This window comes from Sardina pilchardus, chromosome 18 (assembly GCF_963854185.1).
Source record: "Sardina pilchardus chromosome 18, fSarPil1.1, whole genome shotgun sequence".
Lineage (NCBI taxonomy): Eukaryota > Metazoa > Chordata > Actinopteri > Clupeiformes > Clupeidae > Sardina > Sardina pilchardus.
The window spans coordinates 12594541-12618534 of NC_085011.1; the positions used below are offsets into that span (position 1 = coordinate 12594541).

The following is a 23994-nucleotide window of genomic DNA, read 5'->3' on the forward strand; positions in this document are numbered from 1 at the left end:
GGGAGGTGGTAATACAACCTGGACATGAAGTGGCCATTTTAAGTCGTGTCAGAGTTCTTATCAAATGTTTCCATAACCCCCTAATTTCACTTATCAGACTGTTTTCTGTGGAAACACTTGCTTATCAACTTGCCAACACTCTGAAGTAACTTTTGCTCATGATAAAACTGTTTAACCATTATCAAGTCAAGACACTAGCAACATTTGAGGCATCGATTATCCATTTTAGAGTAGACTACTATAGTACACAGTAAAACAAGTGTCAAATTTGGACTGCTTAAGACGCCAAATTCAAAACGCTTTAAGAGTTAATTTTAATAATGTCTAAAATACTAGAGTAAAAGCCACTTTACTCTGAAGAGAGTAACAATCATGAAACTACGCCTTCATAAGAAAAGGCCAACAGCTCAGGTTCATTTTTTCAGTTAGATATTCTGTTCTACATGCGGGTTGCAGCCGGATCTCCTTATATGGGTAAAGATGGCATCTTTGGGTCATTTTTGTAGACAAACTTAAGATGTCTATTCAAGAGACTTCATTAAGGTATTTAGTAACATGTGCTTGCCCCACTATTTCATGTCAAAAGGCTGCAGTGAAAAAGGTATTTTGGAATGGCACAATTTAGAAACCATAGTGTAATACTGGCCACTTATTTTCTACATCTTGAGTGAAGCTATATTGTACTTCACTTGGCTCAGTACTTGTTTGTTACCTAGCAGTAGTAAAAGTAGTGGATTGGTTTTGTATCTGTTTCAGCATTTCTATTATGAGCATGTAGAAGTTGGGTAAATGTAGGGTAAATGCTACTTTCTTGTTTCTAATGTTTATTTTTTTTCTCATAACTGTTGGGGCTTCTTGGGACGTGTGCAAGGTAGAACAACTGATAAGCAAAATCACTATGTAGGTGATATTCAGAGTATGACCAGGATTACCATTAAGTAGAGGCCCATTCTTGAAATATAATTATTATGTGGTAGGTGTGGCTCAGAGCCATAGAAAGAGAGAGTTGTGACACTCTCTGAAGTTACCGCCACACAATTAACAGATCAAAAACAAAACTGTACTAAATGGCTGTTTTGCAGGAGGTGGAGATATATTTCTGAATGATGGAGGGTGTAATCTAGTAACTCCCTGGCTGTTCACCAAGGGGGGAATTAATTCTCCCATGCGCGTAAGGGTGTGTAAGGGTGCGTAAGTCAAAAAAAGTGCATAACTGCGCGCATTTCTCTCTGCGCAAATTCTGCCGTTCACTTAAGTTTGTCATTTACGCATGATAGAGGGATTTGGGAGGAGTAACCCCAAATCTGTGTGTTTCTACAACTCTTGCACGCATTCTGCCATGGCTTCATCACAATACCAGCTATGCGCTCCGGAGGGCTGTATTAAGGTCGAGCGCCACTACAAGATGAAACAGCTTATTGCTCAACGTCGGCAGTAGGCCTAGTTCTAAATACATGTACTGTAGGTTACACAGAACGTTACGAATTAACATAGTTTCTTTCCAGCTTGAAGTCATCCATACATTTGCATAGACGTCTGCACTATTGCCGAGCAGCATAGTTTATATTCTCCTGTCTATTGATTCGTTTGTAATGGAGATTGACGTTGTTATGCCAGTCTCTCTACTGTATTTGAAGCTGCAGGTGTCAGTCTACAGAATCATTAGCACAGATACATTTATATTATTAGAAGCAGCTGCCAGCGAAACCTTCTTTGTCAACAGTGAGTTTTGAATTATGAACATACACACATCAAGCACGTCTTGACTCTTTATAAACAAACTTTAAAGCAAAAGTAAAATTTTGTGAAGTAATTTCTTTGTTAAGCTATGTGATGACACCATTTTACTGTAGGCCATTCTTTATTCTGTTCACCTTGCTTACGTTTTCAAATCTAGACTGGTTGGTCTAAGACTGGTTTCTGGATTTAAATGGCATTCAGAAGGTCAATGAGAAAGTCCATGTTCCACGTTTTCATAACCTAAATTAAGGAGGTGGTGGATCAGTCTGGTTCCTTTTTAAATAAATCACGCCTCTTTCCTAAGGCCGCCTTGGTTTCGAAGTTACGCGATGTGGGTGTGTCAGAAGCTGGGACGGCAGAATACGCATAAAACAGAAGTGCGTAACTGAAACGCTTAAAAAAAAAACTTACACGCTTACTTTCACTGACATGAAAAAGCGCTGCCATCTTTCCCCACTGTCTCTTATGGGAATCTCGCCACTCTGTGTTCTCTGCTCTGGTGTGGCTCATATCCGCCACAGTGTAGTTTGGCAATCTGGGAGCATTTAACATGTTACACTTATCAGAATCATTGTAACATTTAAATGAATAGGACCATTAATACTCAGAAATAGTGTTAAATTAAAATCAACTCTTACAGAGCTCAACACTGTTGATTTATTTTTATATCATTTGTGTTAAAGAAAAAGTCTAATGTTAGAGTCTATTAGTGGATGATATCGAGTTTGAATTAGTATCACATCTAGTCATCTGCTCATTCTGATATCTACACGTCTTGTCCTTCATGGGGCCTTCTGAATTTCTCAATACTCAGGCAGAAGGCACTACACCCTTGTGATGATCTTTCCTGATAACTGATTCTGCCAAACTAGTCATATGTTTATTTTTTGTTCAGATACTTGTGTTGGGACTTGTGACAAAAGCAGTTCCTGTAGATGTTTTCTTTCACTGTATATGAAGACTTTAAAGGAGTAACTACTGATTTTGGCAGAGACTAATAGAGGGTAGGCTTTATGCATGGCATCTTTCTGGATTCGCTTATACTGGCCAATCAACTGTTGGTCTACATTATCACGAGACGAGGTCTTGAAGACAATGGCCGGGTTTCCCAGATTTGTTAAGAAGCTCTTAAGTGTTAAGAACTTCTTAGGAGCGTTCTAGAATGTTCTTAGAGCGCTCAAGAAGTTCTTAGCACTTAAGAGCTTCTTAACGAATCTGGGAAACCCGGCCAATGACTATACAAAAGAGCCATAACGGCCAATGATGTTAACAGGAAATTGACTGCCAGTCTAAGCGAATTCAAAATGGAGTCATGCAGAGTGCATTGTTTCACATCCCCTGCCTTACTGTTACCCATTTCCCAACACACACTCACACCTCCCTGCAAGCACAAGCTGCCATGGATAGGACATGTGACTGACAGATGTATTTCTGTTGGTTGAATGCAACATTTTTCAAACTGATTGGGGCCATATTTATTTTCTCCATTACAGTGTCTGGAAACGCCACCAAAACTATATTTTCTGGTGTGTAAAAAGTGTGAAATTTGACAAAATACTATGATAAAAAAAATAATATGGAGGTAATTCCTAAAGGAATGTAAGTAGCCTATGTCTGCTGTTGAATTTTAAGAATGGAACATTCTGGAAAAGCTATATTAACATCTTGTTTGTAAAGCTCAACACACAGAACTGGTAGGCCTACCTGTCTATTTCAACCTCTAGCTTTGAATGAAATATGCGATGAATGATCAGTGGCACGTCTTTGGTCCCCATACAAGGAACAAGTTTTCTGTTACTCGAGGACTATGCTTAATTTGCGGGAGACTGGCCCCTTATGTAAGGACTATGACCTTTCTATGTTACACTGGAAGTCTGGACGACTGGGGTTTGTCTGGGGTTTGTATGTTTACCATAGCACTGCATTTTTAAAGCTTTGTTATAGTTGTACCACAGTTTTCTATTATTATTCATTTAAACTTAACACATACTATAAAGCCTATGTCATTTCATTTTTGGGGTTGCACTGATGTTGACACATCAGGCTAAAGACACAGCTGGACAAAACTAAATCTACATCAACAATTTGTGCATACCTAGGAAGCACACAAACTAAAGCCTGGCTGTTGCAGTCTGTCACATTACTTTGAAGAATTATCAACAGGAAATGGATGTGCCTTTAAACACTGATCGTGTGGATGTTTGAATGAAGTGGTGTTTTGATAATACCTGTGACCATTGCAGCTCCATTCAATACAAGAATTGCTAGTTAACATTTTTTTTCTATGTGTGTGTGTCTGTGTGTGTGTGTGTGTGCAGCTGTGCGCGTGCGTGCCTGTGTTTGAGAGAGAGAGAGAGAAAGCTCCTCCCCTCTCACTGCTTAACCCAAGCTTCCACTGTAGGCTAGAGGAATTCCTTCCAAACACAGGAGCTCAGAAACTTCTGGAATGTTGGAAAACACATTAGGAAGCATCAACCTATAGGCTACTCAGCAGTTTCTGTGTGAGGTAGCATGAGTGAGAATAAGTATTTTGCAGGCAAAACACAAATAGATGAAGATAAAAATATAAATGGAAAAATTAAAAATGTCTCCCTCCTCAACCTCTGATTGGTAGAAAATGATATTCCTAAATAAGATATATATGTTTTATTCACATAAGATATATCTATTCATTTTAACTAGGAGATCAGATAAAATATGAAAACTGAAGTATTTGTCTTGCATTATGAATCAGCCTCATACAGACCAGGGAGACTTTGAGTGTTAGGAGGAGCTTTGTCATATTTTGAAGATTGACTGATAGCCTATGTTGCAGTTGAATCGGCATCTATCCGATGATGCTGATGCAAGAGAGCAGATGTTTCACTTGTAGCTTAACAATTGCAAGAGGGGTTGCCTCAGTATTTAGGGGAAGAACGCATGCTCAGATCGAAATCATCTGCTCCTCCACCTCCACCCGAAGCCGAGTTTGGCGTGTGTGAGAGACTGCACGTAGCAGCTCATAGTAAGGAGAGGAAAACCATCGTTGCCAGCAGATGGCGAGTTCAAGAGAGAGGATACGCCGACGATAAAGCTCGACTGCTCACCAAGACGCCTCAGTCAGACTAGAAGGAACTAGGTGGCAACACAAGGACGCAGCCCACAGGAAGAACCGGACTCCGGGAGCGTGGAAGTAAAAGAGGAGCATTTGCTATTGTGGTGTGAAAATCACAGCAATTAAAGGTATAGTATTACTTCCAATCTTACTGATCAGATTTTTGTACGTGTGTTGCCTAGTTTGTAAAAGGCACGTGTTACTTCATCACAGACCCACACTGGACATAGGATATCTATTCAAAAATGAATGAGAGTAGCCTAGCAAATTAATATGATTGAATTGCCATGGGAGCCAGCCTAATGTTTTTTGTTAGCTGCCCTTTTGCACTGTGGTTTGGGATGCTGCAGAGTTAACGTGGGGTTAAGTGAACTCCTAACGAGCATCTATCCCTTACTTCCACAATACCGAGTGGGCCAGTGTTTGTTTCGTATCTGTTTGTGACAGCCCTATATTTTGGCAAATATGATACAGATAACTTAGTTACCAAACCTTAAGGTCGACAGCAAATCACTAGCCTATATTCTAAATAGCCAGGGACAACAAGAGGAAAATGATTTTCAAAACACTATGACGGATTTTGAGAGATTCTCATCTTGCCCTTGCGCTCACATTGCATGCAGGGGATGCGCAAACCTGTTGACAGAAACTAATTCCGTTGCCAGAATGGCTGTTTTTAACCGGCAACACCTCTCTCCCGGCCCTTCTTCCCGGGATGGGTATTCGGAATCTTTCTAGCAATTGTAGAAACTTCATGACTGCTACCACCATTCAGATAGAGGAGGTCCTGTGGGGGAGGGTCGAAGACGTGGCAGTCCTTTTCGTTGCGTTAAAGCGGGTGGCTGGATTTTAGGTTGCCTGCAGTTACTTTTCATTTGACCTCCCATGTGACTTGGTTAATCAGTTTTCAAGTCAGACTTTTTTATGAATTAAAAACCCATTTAACTGTGTGTGGTTGCTGTCCCATGATAAAGAAAATAGGAAGTAGCCCAGCGTAGTTAGTGAAGTGAATCGGTAACCAAGTGAAAGTCCGCAACAACAGAAATCTTGTATGCCAGGCTACCCAGTGGGCATTTGATATCAATTTGACATCAATATGACATCGAACATTGATGTCAAAATTACGTCACGAAATAGGTCTAGAATGAAAGTCATATTGACGTCAATGTACTGATGTCAATTTGATGTCAAGATTTTGACCTCTGCTGATGTCATTTTGATGTTATTTTGATGTCATGTTTTGTCGGGATTTGATGTCAATTCAACATGTATTTGATGTCATGATGGTTGATTACGTTTTGATGCTATTTTGATATCATTCAATATCAGGCTTTGATGTCAATTCAACATTTATTTGACATCAAGATGTCATGATGTTGATGTCATTTCCATGTCAAGTTTTGTTGGCATTTGATGTCAATTCAACATTTATTTGATGTCAAGATGTCATGATGTTGATGCATAGGAAGACAATGTTTTAATGCTATTTTGCTATCATTCAATATCAAGCTTCGCTGTCAATTCAACATAAATCCGAAATCAAACATTAATGACAAAAGTATGAACATTTATTGACAAATTTTTATATAATTTCAATGTCAAGAATCACTCAGGACAGGATGAGAAAGCGTAGACCCCCAAACCAGACTGGAGCCACTTGTGAATAACCTGTAACACAGATACATAAATGTACATTTCATTAGAGAGCTTTTCGGTAGAGGGTAGGTTTTATTACAGCAGACAAAGGCATTTAAGCATGTTGACATTTACCTTCACTTCGTCCTGAACTAGTAACACCAGTTACAGAGGCATATGGTTATTTTTATTATTAATGTTTAGACCAAAAGTCAAATAAATCAAATGTAAAACTGTATAGCTTACTTCACTTGGGTGGCAGGACAGGATGAGAAAGCTTAGACCCCCAAACCAGACTGGAGCCACTTGTGAATAACCTGTAACGCAGATATATAAATGTACATTTCATTAGAGAGCTTTTGAGGTAGAGGGTGGGTTTTATTACAGCAGACAAAGGCATTTAAGCATGTTGACATTTACCTTCACTTCGTCCTGAACTAGTAACACCAGTTACAGAGGCATATGGTTATTTTTATTATTGATGTTTAGACCAAAAGTCAAATAAATCAAATGTAAAACTGTATAGCTTACTTCACTTGGGTGGCAGGACAGGATGAGAAAGCGTAGACCCCCAAACCAGACTGGAGCCACTTGTGAATAACCTGTAACGCAGATACATAAATGTACATTTCATTAGAGAGCTTTTGAGGTAGAGGGTAGGTTTTATTACAGCAGACAAAGGCATTTAAGCATGTTGACATTTACCTTCACTTCGTCCTGAACTAGTAACACCAGTTACAGAGGCATATGGTTATTTTTATTATTGATGTTTAGACCAAAAGTCAAATAAATCAAATGTAAAACTGTATAGCTTACTTCACTTGGGTGGCAGGACAGGATGAGAAAGCTTAGACCCCCAAACCAGACTGGAGCCACTTGTGAATAACCTGTAACGCAGATACATAAATGTACATTTCATTAGAGAGCTTTTGAGGTAGAGGGTGGGTTTTATTACAGCAGACAAAGGCATTTAAGCATGTTGACATTTACCTTCACTTCGTGCTGAACTAGTAACACCAGTTACAGAGGCATATGGTTATTTTTATTATTGATGTTTAGACCAAAAGTCAAATAAATCAAATGTAAAACTGTATAGCTTACTTCACTTGGGTGGCAGGACAGGATGAGAAAGCGTAGACCCCCAAACCAGACTGGAGCCACTTGTGAATAACCTGTAACGCAGATATATAAATGTACATTTCATTAGAGAGCTTTTGAGGTAGAGGGTGGGTTTTATTACAGCAGACAAAGGCATTTAAGCATGTTGACATTTACCTTCACTTCGTCCTGAACTAGTAACACCAGTTACAGAGGCATATGGTTATTTTTTATTATTAATGTTTAGACCAAAAGTCAAATAAATCAAATGTAAAACTGTAAAGCTTACTTTACTTGGATGGCAGAACCCCCAAACCAGACTGGAGCCACTTGTGAATGACCTGCAACACAGATACATAAATATGCATTACTTTTATCATCAGAAAGAAATGGCCAAATATTTATCATAACCAATAATACACCCCATTAAAAATGCATTATATTGGGATCCACAGAATATGGTGCTGATCATTTTAGCTCCTCTTCCCATATATTCTAAACATTCACAACAAAGTGTCTGGTCTGTGCCAAGGCAAAGCAAGGACATACATGAAGTCAACAACTGCCTCTTCTATTTTGCCTCTTCTCAGTTAAATCTTACTCCAAGGAACGTTCAATGTCATTAAATGAACTCGTAGACGACAGTATTTCTACATGAAAATTTAAAACAAATAGCCTCGTGCCCTTTGTGCATTTATATTTCGTAAAAGTTAGAGAGTAATCTCTAGCAGCTACAGTTCAATCTAAAAAGTCACCAGGAAACACGTCTGGAAACCGGACTTTTTAGATTGAATAGTAGGCCTGTTTGCTGGTTTCTAACGTGTACAAAATATAAGCACGAGTCCCAAAGCTATTTGTTGCTGCCAGCAGAGAATGTCGAGCTATGACGTATGTGTTTGAGCATGCGGCAGCTGGTTAGCGCTACCTTATTAGAACTAGCAGGCTAGCAGCTACTGCTAACGTCATTCATAATTTAAAACCATTAGCTAGCAGCTAACGTTATCCCGGACTGGTGAACAATGTGAAATCAGCCTCCCTCCCAGAAAGAAATGATGTTTAGACACATCCGAATTGGCCTACGTTTTCTTAAAGACTCCCGAGTCCAACATCTAAGCTTTCATAACGTTAAGTTTTCCTGTAGCTAACTTTAATGCTATCGTTAGCTAACAAGCTAACGCTAACTAACGCAAGCCAACTTTTGTTGTTCACAAACACAAAGTTAGCGTTAAACCAAATTAAACGTTGCTCATTTTAAACTCAGTTCTGAGTTTAGCTTTCATTAAAAGGGTAACAAAGCCCTAGTTGGACAGGATTTAGCCCTGTCTAAAGTGGGCTAAATTAGCTTGCGAAAGCTAGCAGCTAGACCGTAGCTGGTGTGTAAATATGAGCAATATCTGCAGACCAGCAAATCTTCGGATAATATCAGCAAATAAAGCTAGATAAGTGGGTTACTTGTGTTATGGAAGTACTTTTTCAGTGGATAGACTCGGTAGCTGCATAAATAAAGCATATAGGAGCATACTTACAGTGAGCCTTCAGACGCCGCTGTTTCGTCTTCCACTTCATCAACGAGAAATTTGAAAACTGAAGGAGCCGTTAGGACTGGAAAGGGCGCGTTCGATGTGCGTATCCGCACAGAGTCCGCCGCAGAGGGTCCGTTTTGGAACCCTCTTCTGTGTGGGTCAGGATGTTGAAAAACTCGCGTCGATTTACAATGAGTAGGCTAATAATATACCTTTTCAGACATTTTAACAGACGTTGTTTTGACATAAATTTCACATCAATTTGACGTCTTATTTCCTGACATCAAATCAACGTTGATTTAATGTCAATAATATAGACCTGAGATGTAGGGACCAGAAAAAACATGTTAGATTGATACCTTTGTTGGGCCTCTTTACAACCACAAGGAAATCATTACAAAATATAATGAAATTATGCATATTTATGCACGTCATACATGTTGGTCAAAATCTTGACTACTTGTTGATGTCAAATTGACGTCAGGATGCCAGCTGGGTATCAATGTTGAATATTAAAATAATAATCTAGGCTAAGTAGTTCAGTAGGCCATATACTATCTTACTTCTGTCCTGTTAATGCGCCTATCCTTTTATAATGTAGTTTTGAAAAAACTTATACAAAATATTTTTTTACCACATAATAGGCCTATAGGCTATAATTGCTTTGTTTTTTATTTTGTCTTACATAGGTTACTGTATTTTTTTTATTTGAGATTTTTTTTTAGGATTCTTGTAAAATTATTGAGTAGCCTATTTGCAGTCTTTCAATAATTGTGTGGCAGCAGTAGATCTCCCATCCCTTTCCAGGTGACCTTTTACTAGCCTACTTTTCTCACGCAGAATGCATTCAAAAGCAAAGGAAAGCTGGAAAACACCTCAGGCCTAATCCCCTACTAGTCAAATAAGGACGGAATTTGCAAAATGTAAACCCCTGGTAATAACTCAGGTATACACAAGCTTGAGCGATGTCAGATTCTAAAGGCTACCTTGCAATGCCGACTGTGGAGTTCCTGAGATTTAGAGAACAGACAAAGTAGAACAGATAAGTGGGCTCCAAGGTAATGGGCCAATGCAAACAACAAACATGCAGCATGCTGCCACTCAGAACTGTGTTTGTGCTTGACTATGGGAACGCCTTAACCCTCATTTTGATAATGTCATTCAGTGATAGATGTAACACATTATGGTGTGAGTGTTTGTTTGTGTGTGTGTGTGAGTGTGTGTGTGTGTGTGTGTGTGTGTGTGTGTATGTGCGTGTGTGTAGTACATGCATGGGTGCCTTTAGGCGTGTGTGTGTGTGTGTGTATGTGTGTGTGTGTGTGTGTGTGTGTGTGTGTGTGTGTGTGTGTGTGTGTGTGTGTGTGTGTGTGTGAGTGTTTAGAGCCAGCTAGGGTTAGATGGCAGATTTGGCAGATGGCAAAAGACGTGCCTCTGCTCGCTTTGTCCTTTGCGCTGTGAGGCATTCCACATGCTCTCTTAGGTGTGCTTGCCAGAGCACACATGCAGATGGATGAACTTCACTTGATACACTGCAAGTGGAGCGCATTCATACTTGCATAAACTCGCTACACGTCCTCACACAGTCAGTGACTCTTTACCTCGTCTAACCCCCCTATTCTCTTTGGCTACGTGTAGCGGTGATTCATGCTGTCCCTGTTTGGCTTCCATTTGTTCTTCCTGTCTCATCTGTGGGATGCTGGGATGCTCTCAGAATTCCCTCATACATCAAGAGATAGGAGCGCATTGGCAATGTCGTGTTTAGCTAGATAAGCAGTTTCACAAGTCCCCCCCCCCCCCCGTTGTCTACGCAAACTCCTCATTTTACGAGAGCATAATTCTCTTGTGGAGTTGTCCTCATAGTTTAGGTGCCAAGTCAGACACCCCTTGCAGTCCTGCTCATCCCTCAGGAACCCCCCAGGCTTAAATAGGGGCCATGTTTATTCAGACAGGAGCCACGCTGCTACTGTTTACACACACACAGACGCACACACGCACACAGAGAGAGAGAGAGAAAGAGAGAGAGAGAGAGAGAGAAAGAGAGGGTGATGGGCATCGGAGGGAGAGAGTTCCCCCGCTAAGAGTATTTAGTGTTTTCACATGCCTACAAGCCACATGGTCACACTAGCTATGTCCCTCCACTCAGACATGCTGTGTGTGCACAATGCCTCCCCACTGTGCCGCTGGTATGGTGGGCAGAAGGCCGGCCCAGCCATTGGCAGTTTGGTGCCAACACCACTCTGGTTTCGGTCGCACCACAGTGTCAGTTCATGCATGGTGTAGGTGGAGACCGTTTTCCCACTAAGGCGATCAGTTTGATCACTGTGTGATTGCACAATGTTATTAGCTTCTGCTTCTGTGGTTTAAAAAGGAAAACCACAAGCTGGCAACGTTTGAATGAGACACTTGAGTAATTTAATGACTTTCTCTTTCCCCTTTTCTCTCTGTTTTAGAATGGGCCGACTGAGTGGTGTATTGATTTTGAGTTGTTTATTTCACACTCTCCTGGCTCATGACTTCTACACCTCTATTGGTAAGATAATTTCCCTTTGATGCAGTTTTCAGTTTTTGTATTTTACATTTCTTTCTCTTTTAGTGTCCTACGCCACATTGCAGATGCTGCTTTATGTTGCACAACATGTTTGATACTGACATGTTCATAGATTGAAGCCATTTTCTGTAAAACATGTTGTGAAACTGGTAATCATGTTGGACACTTTTTCTCCTCCCAACTCAGGTCAGATGACTGATTTGCTGTATATAGAGAAAGACTTGGTGACTTCGCTAAAGGACTACATCAAAGCAGAGGAGAGCAAACTTGACCAGGTCAAAAAGTGAGTCACTGCCCCCTTTTTTATCTGCCTCTGCCTGTCTCCCTGGCATACAGTAGCCCTACGAAAGCTTCCGCTCAATTTTCATTTTCCTTCACCATTACGTCTGGGTCTGATCCCATTGAACTCGATTTCTCAGGATGCATTCCATCCGGACCAATCAGTGAACTGGGGGGGGAGGGGGGGTCTCTATAGCTGTCACGACCAAACGTTAGCGATTGGGTAAAATCAGGCCCAATCGTTTCAAACTTCAACAGAGTTCACGCCTCCTGCCTGAAATCGATTCTGAATGGAGTAGGTCCAGACCCTCTGTACGATATTAGTACGAGGGTTTGGTATGACCAAGCTAGTCTCCCACAATTGTACTAATAGTTCTTCCATGGCCACTCTGTCCTGCTCAGATGGGCTGATAAGCTGGACTCTCTGACCGCCACGGCCACGCAGGACCCAGAGGGCTTCCTGGGGCACCCGGTCAACGCCTTCAAGCTCATGAAGAGGCTCAACACAGAGTGGGGAGACCTGGAGAACATGGTGCTGAAGGACACCACAGATGGTGAGCTGTAGTAGGCTGTTAAGGGGGCAACACGCCTCCTCTTATCAGATATTGTACTCTGTTGTGGACAGATATACCGTAATTTCCCGACTATTAGCCGCGGCTTATACTGTACATTGATTTTGCAAAATTTCTTCAGCTATGAGGTTAATATGGTGTTAATATGTTTCTTGTTTCTTTTCACTTATACTTATAGCTTATACACAATGCGGCTTATTATATGCGGGAAATTGCTGTACTATGAGATGTTTTGTATCTGTCTTGGGAGTCTTGGCACACATGTGGATGGGTTTGTTTCGGCTGCTTCGCAGGTTTCATCTCTAACCTGACCATCCAGAGGCAGTTCTTCCCCACAGACGAGGACCAGACGGGAGCAGCGAAAGCTCTCCTCAGACTGCAGGACACGTACATGCTGGATGCCAACACCATCTCTACTGGAAACCTGCCTGGTTAGCCATTAGTGCTCTCTCACTCTCTCTCTCTATCTCTATCTCTCTCTCACTCTCTCTCTCTCACTCTCTCTCTCTCTCGCTCTGTGTGTGTGTGTGTGTGTGTGTGTGTGTGTGTGTGTGTGTGTGTGTGTGTGTGTGTGTCAATGAGAGACAAATTTGAATGGGTTGGTATTCAGCATTGACTTGGCTTCAAAGGAGAGCTTGTCCTTAACAGGAAATGTGTTTAGTGGAATGGCAATAATTCACCTGGTTGGAGGCAGCAGGAGTTTTGGTTCCAAACTAGCATACAAGCTAGCAAAGAGAGCAGCCCAGTGGGCACTGACAAAAGGCTTGTTAGAATGCTAATTTATGTTTTTGATTATATAGTTGGCAATGTGCTATGAAAGCATTAATTAATTCATTCATTAAGTCATTCATTCATTCATTCATTCATTCATTCATTTTTTGGCTTGAATGGTTGGCCTACTCAGACCACATAACTGCATAGTGCACTCCTTAGTTGGCTAGGTGGAATGACAGTGTTTTAATCTTTCATTCACAAGACCATATACCTTAAATCAGTCAAATAATTTAATATTTGAAGGAAGAAAAACGTATGGCAAAAACATCATATAAACAAATAAAAACAGGTTACAATGAGTCCCTGTACATCAGGGAAAGTTAGTTGGCGGCAGTCGATTCTCAAAGGAAATATCAATGCAGTTTTTCCAAAGTATGCTTTCACAAAGTTTGGGGACTGAACACCATTTGTTCTGTAACCTAGACGATGTGTGTGACAGTGATTACAGAACTCTCATCGACTCCTCCTCAGGTGTGACCCACAAGAGCCCCATGACGGTGGAGGACTGCTATGAGCTGGGCAAGATCTCGTACACCGATGCGGACTACTACCACACCGAACTCTGGATGACCCAGGCCCTCAAACAGCTGGACGAGGACGAGGAGTCCCCCATAGACAAGGCCACGGTCATGGACTACCTCAGCTACGCCATTTATCAACAGGGGGAGCTGGAGAAAGCCCTGGAGCTGACTAAGAGACTTCTGAAACTGGGTGAGTGCAGTGTCTGTGCTGTGGGGCCTTCAGGGAGCTGTTTTCCACTATTCAATTCAATTCAATTCAATTCAAAGGTGCTTTATTGGCATGACAAATAAGATATTCATGTTGCCAAAGCAGTCATACAAATGTATATCATAGTGTCATATCACAGAAACATAATAATACATGCATACACTGTACACATATGCATGCATGTATGTGTATAGTACATGTATGCATATGTGTACAGTGTATGCATGTATTATTATGTTTCTGTGATATGACACTATGATATACTTTGACATACACATAAGAATAATATAACATACTATGTATGTCTATTCTCTGTAGAAATAAGGATGTAGTCTAAGTATATGAGATACAATAATTAAGTTATACAAGTGTCTCACTAGCGTCCTGAAAAAAAGAGAAACACTGGCTCTGGTATAGTGCAGACGTATCTGGAGTGAGCTAGCATAAGCCAAATGCTATGTCTGATGCACAGAGGTGTAGCAGTCGGGCTTCAGAATGTCTGATGTATAGACTCTTTAATCAGTATGTACAGTGAATTCCAGAGGTGATTGCCTTTTTCACTATTAGTACATGCATTATATAATTGTTATTTTAGCTTCATACATATCCAAAGAAGGTAAATGAAAACCAGACAACTTCAGATTTCTTTGGCTGCTAGCCTATCATTCCATGTAATGAATCATTGAATTATGTTCTTTACATAACACATACATTTTCTCCTTGAACTAAGATGAGAGCAGTAATGTTCTGTTTAAGTTTAGCTAGTTGTAACATGAACATTTACAAGTTACAAAACTGTCAGCCTGTTGTATTGCTCACAGTGTGTGTTCAGCGATTCATGCATTTTATTTTTTCAAAATGCTTTACGATCCCTCTGAAACGTGGTTTTCTGTGTGTCTGGAAGCACATAATAACGTCATACGTCCGTCTCTAGACCCAACACACCAGCGCGCCAATGGGAACCTCAAGTACTTTGAGTTCCAGCTGGAGAAGCAGAGGAAGGAGGACGAGGCGGAGAAGGCCAAGGCCACGCAGACGAGCCAGGTGAAGCTCAACGACACCGAGAAGAGGGAGGCGCAGAGGAAGCGCTCCAGAGACCCCCTGCCGGAGAGGAAGGTGTACGAGATGCTGTGCAGAGGAGAGGGCCTCAAGATGGTGAGGACGGTCCCTTCCCTCACATCTTATATTTGACTTGGCCCATTCAGCCGGTTTCTTTCATGAAATATATCTGAAACTTGATCCTGTTTAAAATTTTAAATACACTTTCTATGTGCCATGAGTGCTTAATTTATTTGAAATTTTCTGAGGAACCATTTGTAATGCGTCTACACCATTCTTCATTGTCTTTCATTACCTCTCTCTCTCTCTCTCTCTCTCTCTCTCTCTCTCCATATCTCCTTACTTTTACTCTGGTAGACTCCTCGCAGGCAGAGTCGGTTGTTCTGCCGCTACTATGACAACGGCCACAACCCGCAGTACCTGCTGTCTCCAGTGAAGCAGGAGGACGAGTGGGACAAGCCCCGCATCGTGCGCTTCCACGAGATCCTCTCTGACGGCGAGATCGCCAAAGTCAAGGAGCTGGCCAAGCCCAGGGTGAGTCCCAATCTGACCAGAGCAGTGACAGGCTGACCAAACTGCTGTGGCCCACAGGCAAGGTTTGCTTGTGCTTTTTGTTTTTCATTGTAAGACCAAAATGTTAATGCGGAACAGTGCAGCATTGGGAATTGAAACTCTTTTTTTTTTATGAAAATAGATTCAGATTTCTTTTTGAAGAAGAGTTACAGCTTCATAAATCTGGTTATCCCGGTGTGTTGTACACTGAATTTGAGGGCACACACAGAGTAGTAATTAGGACAGAGATGTGGTCAGCAGTACGGTGGTAAAGTAGTATTTCCTGCTGCTGATTGTGTTGGTTAGAAAATGCATTGTACAAATCTGTAGAACTGAACATGGATATGATGACTTGAGTTTTCATTGAAAATCTGATTCAGATGTACATAGATGTGCTTGGTCACATCATAATTTAGCCTCTTAAGTTCAGTCTTCTTTGTTTTGTGCTGGAACATTCACTTACTGCAGTAGTTGCAGCAGGAATTAACTGTAGATGTCGTAAGCTGTGATATCAGAGAACAAACTGTGTATAATTTATTGTGAACGCAGAAGGCCTTGGCTATCTATTCTGCACAACTGAAAGCATTTTGCTACAGTGTACCTTGCGCTGAATGAACATAGAAGCCAGAGGCAGGACCCTGGCTTGTACTGTAAGTGGGCCATGTATACAGTAGTAGTCCTGTTAGGCCCAGGCAGAGTGGAGTGTGTGGAGTAACCCCTCTCCTGGCTCCACAGTTACGCAGGGCCACCATCTCCAACCCCGTCACAGGTGTGCTGGAGACAGCCCACTACCGAATCAGCAAGAGGTAAGACGCCCAGGTGCTCACGGTGGGGGGGTCCCCCAGTCATGCCATCGCCCGTCCCCCCCCTGTCTCCAGCTGGCTTCCCCGTCGAGCTAATGGACACTTCTCAGCAGTAAATCTATATCTGGGTGACCATAGCTGCCTAGGCCTGACCTGAGGGTTATATCTCGAATACCAATGGCACAGTTGGTCCTGTAACTGCAGAGGAGTGTCCATATGGCTTTATACTGTGGCATAGTTTGCGAGAAGTAGAAAAAGTAAAGCAGGCACTTGTTTACTTTTTCCAGCATTGAGTATTAACCGGCTTTTTGCTGTAGTGGAACTGGGGCTGAAAAAAAAAACCTTCCACTGCAGTCAGGCTTCTCCTAATAAAGGCATAGAGCTGTGATTTTAACAGGTAGCCCCTCAAGTGGAAGTTTGCCCTGATTCAACATGCAGTTATTATGAAAAGATAGCTAGTGACCATCTGTCTTTCTTCTCCTCTCTTTCTCTGTGTTCTGTCTCTCCATCCTGCTTTCCTTTGTATGTGTCTGATTGTTCCTTTCTCTCTCTCTTTCTTTTTTGTGTCTTTCCTCCTCTTTCCAACTTCCTTCTGTTCTGGGGAGTAGCTAAGGCGTGCCACAGTACATGACCCCCAAACTGGAAAGCTCACCACCGCTCTATACAGAGTCTCCAAGAGGTAAGGGGTCAAAGTTCACCTGCCTGTCGAGCCCTGGTGCCCCCAATGTGCAGTAGCTGGGGTCTGAGGGCTGTAACCTCATGATAACGTGTATAACCTTTAAAGCTGCGAAGACCCCTGTTTCTGTACAGGGAGATGCACGGCCACCTCAACCTAGGGCCCCTGCAGTGGTCCGCCTCTGACTGAGAGGACCCCTGTGTCCGTGCAAGCTGATAAAAAAAAAGCCACCCCAATCTCCATGACAACTGGTAATAAAGACGTCATTCATACACACTGAGCATGGGTGTGCTCAGTTTATGATGGAGGTTGGGGAGAGCAACTGTCATGCTCCCATTGTTTGCTCTTGCTCTCGCTCTCTCACTCTCTTTCGGTTCAACCACCCACCTGCTCCTCTGTCCATCCCCAGATGGATTCCCAACTCCCTGAAAGCTCTATGACAGATTCCACAGAAGGCCGTTCAAAAACCAACGCTTGAAAAAGTCTCTATGACCTACACGTTCAAAAATAACTTTTTAATAAGCATTAAAATAGACCCCCTAGTCGTCCCACAGACCAAACCACTGTGGTTTTACTGCTCTTGCTCATTACATCTATCCGTGTTTGAATGTGTGTGTGTGTGTGTGTGTGTGTGTGTGTGTGTGTGTGTGTGTGCATTTGAGTTTGTGTGTGTGTGTGTTTGCATTTGGATGCTAGAGTGCTGGGTGGGGTCAAAGGGAGGCATTTTGGTCAGGAGTAGACTTGCACCCATTTGGTTAATCAAAGGCTTTTTTGTACCACACAGTTTTGTGTAGTGTAAGCCTGTGTGTCATGGAGCAGTGCAATTCAACTTCTTTAAAAAATTAGGTCAGCGCTGCTCCAGATTTAGTGAACGTTGAATGAGCTCAGGGTGTGTATGTGTGTGCATGCTGTGGTGTGGTGTGGTGTGGTCTGGTCTGTTTCCTCAGTCTTAGCCTCAACTTTTTTTTTTAGATAGTTTTGACCCTGTATGCCACCGATTTCAACTTTTGACAAGTTTAAGAATCACGTTGATGCAGCATGGAGAGGGAGTTGTTTTACTGGTTGAATGGAATGCATTGTGTAAAAATGGATTTCCTTTGGTGAGCAGATGTTGTGAGTTTTGTCTTGAGGGCAAGCCATATTTCTTAGCTGTAAACTTCCTGGAAGGTCTCTTAACCACTAAAGTTTTCGTGCCATAGTCATAGGGAGGTAGAGTTTTTTTTTCTCTCACACACATATTAAAACACATTTCAAAATTGAATGAATCCAATTCTATATTTACAAGGACAACTCATAAGTCATATTGGTAATTTTGTGAGTAGTTATCCATAAGTTGAATCTGTTTGACATGTATGCATCGTTGGGTATGGTTTCCGTTATTCCTCAGAGTTTGTGGGAAATGTTTTTTGTGGGGAACTCAGGGAAAGTGGCATCTAAACTCTAGCCTAGTTCCAGAAATACTGAATGTCTGTCTGTATTTGCTGTGACTTGAAGAAACACCCTCCCACGGACCTGTAGCTGTGAATTGACTCTTTACTAAACCTCAGAGCCAACACGCATACCACTACTCAAAACAAGACCGCTACAGACACGTGATGGTCCTCCCAGAAATGTCAATAGACAAGAACTGACGTCAGTGGAGAATGCTGAAAGGGCAATGTGAGTGCGCTTACATGGCACACTTGAATTCTGAACAATCTCTATGGTCGGAGTTACTGAGGATATGTTTGCTAATGCAATATCTATTTATGGACAAAACTAAGGCTTCCACTGAGGTTCAAGTGTTTGTGTGAAGAGGAACTTGGAGCCTACTGGAGATTCTGTAAAGGGCTCTGCACACATTTCCCCCCCTTTCTCTCTCTCTCCTTCATCTTCTGCGCCTCGGTCACATGGTGCTTGCCAGCTGTATAACCCGCCTCAGTTAAGCTCTTGAAACTGTATTGTATCTGCCAACGTGGATGTGTCAGTTCTATTTCTTGTTGACAGGAAGTCAAATCTGTTCTTGTTTAAGATTTTGAAAAAATCTTATTCAATAGTCCACATTGTAGTTTTCAAAAACATACTTTATCTTATTAAACGAGATTGGTCGAAAGCAACACAAATTCACAAGAGCTTAACTGGAGAAAGCATGATCAGCATGGAGCATGATTACCTTACAGCGCTGAAGTAGATGATAGACAGCTGATTGATTGGTGCAGTCTTAAAGGGATATTCCGCCATTTTTGGAAATACGCTCATTTTCCACCTCCCCTCGAGCAAAACAATCGATATTTACCTTGTTCCCGTTCATCCAGCCATTCTGTGAGTCTGGCGATACAACTTTTAGCTTCAGCCTAGCATAGATCATTAAATCGGATTAGACCATTAGCTTCTCGCCTGCTAGCTTCATGTTTAAAAGTGACTAAGATTTCTGGTAATTTTCCCATTTAAAACTTGTCTCCTCTCAAGTTAGAAAGTGCAATAAGACCAACTGAAAGTGAAACCTGGCGTTTTTCTAGGCTGATTTGACATGGAACTAGACTCTCATCTGGCGTAATAATCAAGGCAACTTGCAAACTACTGGCACTACTACTGCTTGTTGTCTATGGGGACTATTTTCAGATGCTGCGTACGATATCACTGCGCCTATGGTAGGTCTGCAAGTTGCCTTGATTATTACGCCAGACGAGGGTGTAGTTCCATGTCAAATCAGCCTAGAAAAACGCCAGGTTTCATTTTCAGTTGGTCTTATTGCACTTTCTAACTTAAGAGGAGACAAGTTTTAAATGGGAAAATTACCAGAAATCTTAGTCACTTTTAAACATGAAGCTAGCAGGCGAGAAGCTAATGGTCTAATCCGATTCAATGATCTATGCTAGGCTGAAGCTAAAAGTTGTGTCGCCAGACTCACAGAATGGCTGGATGAACGGGAGCAAGGTAAATATCGATTGTTTTGCTCGAGGGGAGGTGGAAAATGAGCGTATTTCCAAAAATGGCGGAATATCCCTTTAAGATTATTCAGCCCTGGTTACGTTTGTGGAGTTGTTGATGACCAGATCATTCAACCTTTTTGTCAGTGCCTGGTTGACGGCGTACGAACATCCACTGATTGAGAAGATAAACCAGCGAATTGAGGACCTCACTGGTCTTGAGATGGACACAGCAGAGGAACTTCAGGTGAGTGGCAGGTACACAGTACCTTACATACCTACGGTTCCACATGTTATGGAAATGTCCTGCAGCTTGAGTCATTTTTTGTCCTTCTTCTGGCTATTCTCAGGTGGCAAATTATGGAGTAGGCGGTCAATATGAGCCTCACTTTGACTTTGGCCGGGTGAGCACAGATTCTGAATTTTCTTGGGTGCTTTACAAAAACACATAACTTTAACGGTTGAACTTAGTGTAACCTCTCACATTCAGTTGCATTGAGAGATAGTTTTCTGAACAGCCGTAGTCATAACAGCTGGCATATGGTAATTTACTTGCGCGTATTCATGTCCTCACAGAAAGATGAACCTGATGCGTTTAAAGAGCTGGGCACAGGCAATCGCATTGCCACGTGGCTCTTTTATGTGAGTATTCCTGGAATGGCACACTTGACCCGTCCACTGCTTTACTGTCTTCAGGCCACTTATCCCTTGTCTCATATGACATTCGTCCTTAGGCCATATTAGGAAATCCTCTGAATCCTTAAATGAATAGAACCTTGTTGCTTTTAAATACTCCGAGTTCAGTGGTGAGGCTTAATGTGTTTTTGTTGTTGTAGATGAGTGACGTGGCAGCAGGGGGCGCCACAGTATTTCCAGATGTGGGAGCGGCCGTGTGGCCCAAGAAGGTGAAGACAAAACTGCTATGTTTGATGTTGACGCCCCTCAGAAGGACTTTTCAAATCTATGTGCTCATGTGTTTGGTGTATTATCTCTATTAGTACATTATGTGTCTGCGTTCTTTCATTGTTATTGTGGGATTACTGTTTGTGACTGTGTGAGCTCATCAGCGCCATCTCTGTGCACTGTAGGGAACTGCAGTGTTCTGGTATAACCTGTTCCCCAGCGGGGAGGGAGACTACAGTACCCGACATGCAGCCTGCCCTGTGCTGGTGGGAAACAAGTGGGGTAGGTGCCTCAAGAACAAAACTCCTCAAACTATAAATTCACATGTTATTTTCTGAGAAAGATGGTGAAGAGCATCATAGCCAGTTGATTGGTCTCTGATTACTTCCAAATGAGAAAATGTCCACAAAATGACTTCTTTAAACAGGGGGACTGCCCAAACATAAGGGAGTTCTCCATCCATTCTACACAGGCTACAGCGCTCATACCACATGCGGGTCCGAGTGCCCACGGGGACCCAGGTTCGAGTCCGGCCTGCGGTCATTTCCCGATCCCACCTCATCTCTCTCTCCCACTTACTTCCTGTCTCACCACAGTTATATCTGGTATAGAATGACCCATTATATAATTAGATGCTTATATCCCTGGCTTTGGATACAATACAAATCAAAATCTTTGTCACAAAAGGGCCTACTGTCTGTATGCTGTATATGTCTATATAGAATGGTACAGAGCTGTCCAGTGAGTAAACATGGCGTGTGTTTTCTTGTTTATTTTCTCTGCTCCTGTAGTATCAAACAAATGGATCCACGAAAGAGGGCAGGAGTTCAGACGACCCTGTGCCCTGGACGAGGCGGCATCATGAGACAGAGAAAAAGCGCTCCCCTGTTTCCCTTCCCTCTGACAACAACACCCCCTACTACACTCCAACCATCAGGAAATGGACTTTGACAATCAGCTCATCTGCCATCTATCTCTCTGTGCCTCTGTCTGCCTCCCTACGAACAGCCCCTCCTGTCATGTAAGGTGCCCCACCCCACCCACATCAGGGTGGATCCAGTGGCAGGCTACTAGCCCACGGCCACCAACTGCCATCTGTGCCTCGTAGACCTCTCACCGCAGGGCTAAATGAACTCTGCAGTACTGAGGGGGAACTCAACAAGTCTCCTCTTTTATTACAGTTCTATCTGTGCTCACAACCCTTCTCATAAAGTCAATGTAGGTCACATAAAAATGGAAAATACTTTTCATTGTTCACGTCTTTGCACTTTGGAGTGGTAGCGGTCGTAGTAGTAAGTGGCTTGTTTATTAGGCAGACAGCGTTTGTTGAAGAAAGGTGAAAAGTTGAGCCTTTTTGATGTGTATTTAACCTTTGCCAGCAGTAGAAAACATATGATCACACTGAATTAGGGAAGGCACGTTTTGCCTGTACTGTGAGCCCCATGGTGCCCTTGTCATCCCTGAAGTTGGAATTGGCAGAATACTGTTATGAGCATTGAAAGCATCCAAGTCATTTGAGTTCAGATCCATACCATGAGCCAGACTTTTGTTGAATTAGCCTAGTAGGTGTAAGATTCTTTATACGCCTCTTCAAAAATCATATGCAGTCTTGTTTGTGGCCTTTTATGAACGAAGGAATCAACGTTCATGATATTATAACAAAAAACATCAGCCACTGGACATGTTGAAAAAGAGCTGTGAAGAAGAATACTACATGGCGGAATACAGATACCACCCCTGAATCCAGTTTGATACCAATTTCTGTGCTCTCAGTGTTATTTTTTATTATGGTACAAACTGAACAACCACCATACTGTAATTAATTGGAGGTGGGTTGAATGTACGATCAGTTATATCAAGGAATGGCTCGTAACCTATTGCACTCTATTGATTTCAAGGTTTTCCAAAGACCAGACATTCTTGTCCCTAATCATTCCCATCGACCCCATGATATTCAGTCATCGCGAGCATATTATGACACATTACACACACACACACACACACACACACACACACCCACACACATACAGGCACATTGGCGTCTTCTGTTTGGGTAATCTGATCATCTTCCGCTGAAGAAAACTCCCATAGCCCTAACAGCCAGGTTTGATAGATGAAAAAGACTGAACTTTTAGAAGAGTCACCACAGAGAACCAAAGAAAAGTAAATGCCTGTTGATGGCCAGATCTATTTATATCTCATTCCAGGTTCAGCCAATATTGGAATGCTTGTGAAAGTGTGAAATGAATGTTTTCTATGGAAATAAATATAAGGTCAAGAAAAAATGTCTCACTGTAATTTATTTTGTGATTCACTTTTAATTGAAATGTATGTAATATGTAATCTATACGAGGTGAAAATTGTATAGAATTCTTCCACATATCGTTCATGTTTGTGTGGCATGCCTGTTTGTGTTTGCATGTGTATTGCATGGTACTGATGCATTACTTTCATTCTGAGGGGTACGGACAGCTGTACAGGAAGAGGAGAGGTGCATGTGTGAGCAAAAGAATGAATGTGCGCTGTGTGTGTCATAGTCAGCTGCTGCAGATGACATGGAGATATATAAAGGGTAGTATTTTTTTAAGGTATGGTGAGGTATTGAATTATGCTATTGAAGTTGAATCTGTCATACTTAAACAGCATATTTGAGTTTTCTGTGAAGTTGTTCATGGGAAATCTTTGACAAGTCCTACAGATTAATCACTTCATTTCATACCCTGGATAAAATCTATCTTAGGCAATCTTACTTTTGAATACTACTGCCATAAATGATTTTATATCTGTATGTCTCAACCATTGTGGTATTCCCAAATAACTGAATGAATAAGGAACATGAATGTGCAGCCAATACTGTTATACATCTACCTCCCATAGCATCTCAAACAAAGTCTACCTTTAATATAACCTTAATACAATGTTCCCTTTCGAACTCTTATCAAACTGTCTTGGTATTTAATTACATTGTTTGGATTCAGTTCGCTATGTCTTTGTTAACGGAGCTCGCTCGGCATGTGTCCTGAAGCCTACCTGTCACGTGACCCACAAGTACTAATTGATATCCTCACTTCCACACAGACGCGACCGCAGCCAGACGACA

General features: G+C 41.9%; 1 protein-coding gene and 1 long non-coding RNA gene across 3 annotated transcripts; one reads left to right on the forward strand and one right to left on the reverse strand.

The window, feature by feature from the left end:
* The first annotated feature begins 4649 nt into the window (after positions 1–4649).
* p4ha1b (prolyl 4-hydroxylase, alpha polypeptide I b) lies at positions 4650–22578 on the forward strand. Of its 2 annotated transcripts, none has more exons than XM_062520108.1 (15): positions 4650–4962; positions 11541–11620; positions 11825–11921; positions 12320–12471; positions 12783–12920; positions 13735–13974; positions 14927–15147; positions 15409–15585; positions 17015–17085; positions 20139–20238; positions 20342–20395; positions 20568–20633; positions 20828–20896; positions 21080–21176; positions 21686–22578. In XM_062520108.1, the coding sequence occupies exons 2-15, from the start codon at positions 11542–11544 to the stop codon at positions 21757–21759; spliced, it is 1635 nt and encodes a 544-aa protein (XP_062376092.1). In that variant the 5' UTR covers positions 4650–4962; position 11541; the 3' UTR covers positions 21760–22578. The 2 variants fall into 2 exon arrangements, with proteins under 2 accessions (XP_062376092.1, XP_062376091.1); XM_062520107.1 differs by lacking the exon at positions 17015–17085 and adding an exon at positions 16339–16409 and having other exon boundaries at positions 4655–4962.
* LOC134064250 (uncharacterized) lies at positions 7582–9580 on the reverse strand. Its single transcript, XR_009936263.1, has 3 exons — positions 9094–9580; positions 7857–7908; positions 7582–7641 (listed from the first exon to the last, which is right to left on the reverse strand). It is a non-coding gene; the product is annotated as an uncharacterized LOC134064250 (long non-coding RNA).
* Positions 22579–23994: the final 1416 nt, after the last annotated feature.

What these genes read in the sequence shown, in the direction of transcription:
- p4ha1b (XM_062520108.1), top strand. Translation starts at nt 11,542, where the DNA reads ATGGGCCGACTGAGTGGTGTATTGATTTTGAGTTGTTTATTTCACACT. An exon ending in AAACTTGACCAGGTCAAAAA is followed by an intron (nt 11,922 to 12,319) that starts GTGAGTCACTGC and finishes TGTCCTGCTCAG; the next exon opens with ATGGGCTGATAAGCTGGACT. An exon ending in CGGCCGTGTGGCCCAAGAAG is followed by an intron (nt 20,897 to 21,079) that starts GTGAAGACAAAA and finishes TGTGCACTGTAG; the next exon opens with GGAACTGCAGTGTTCTGGTA.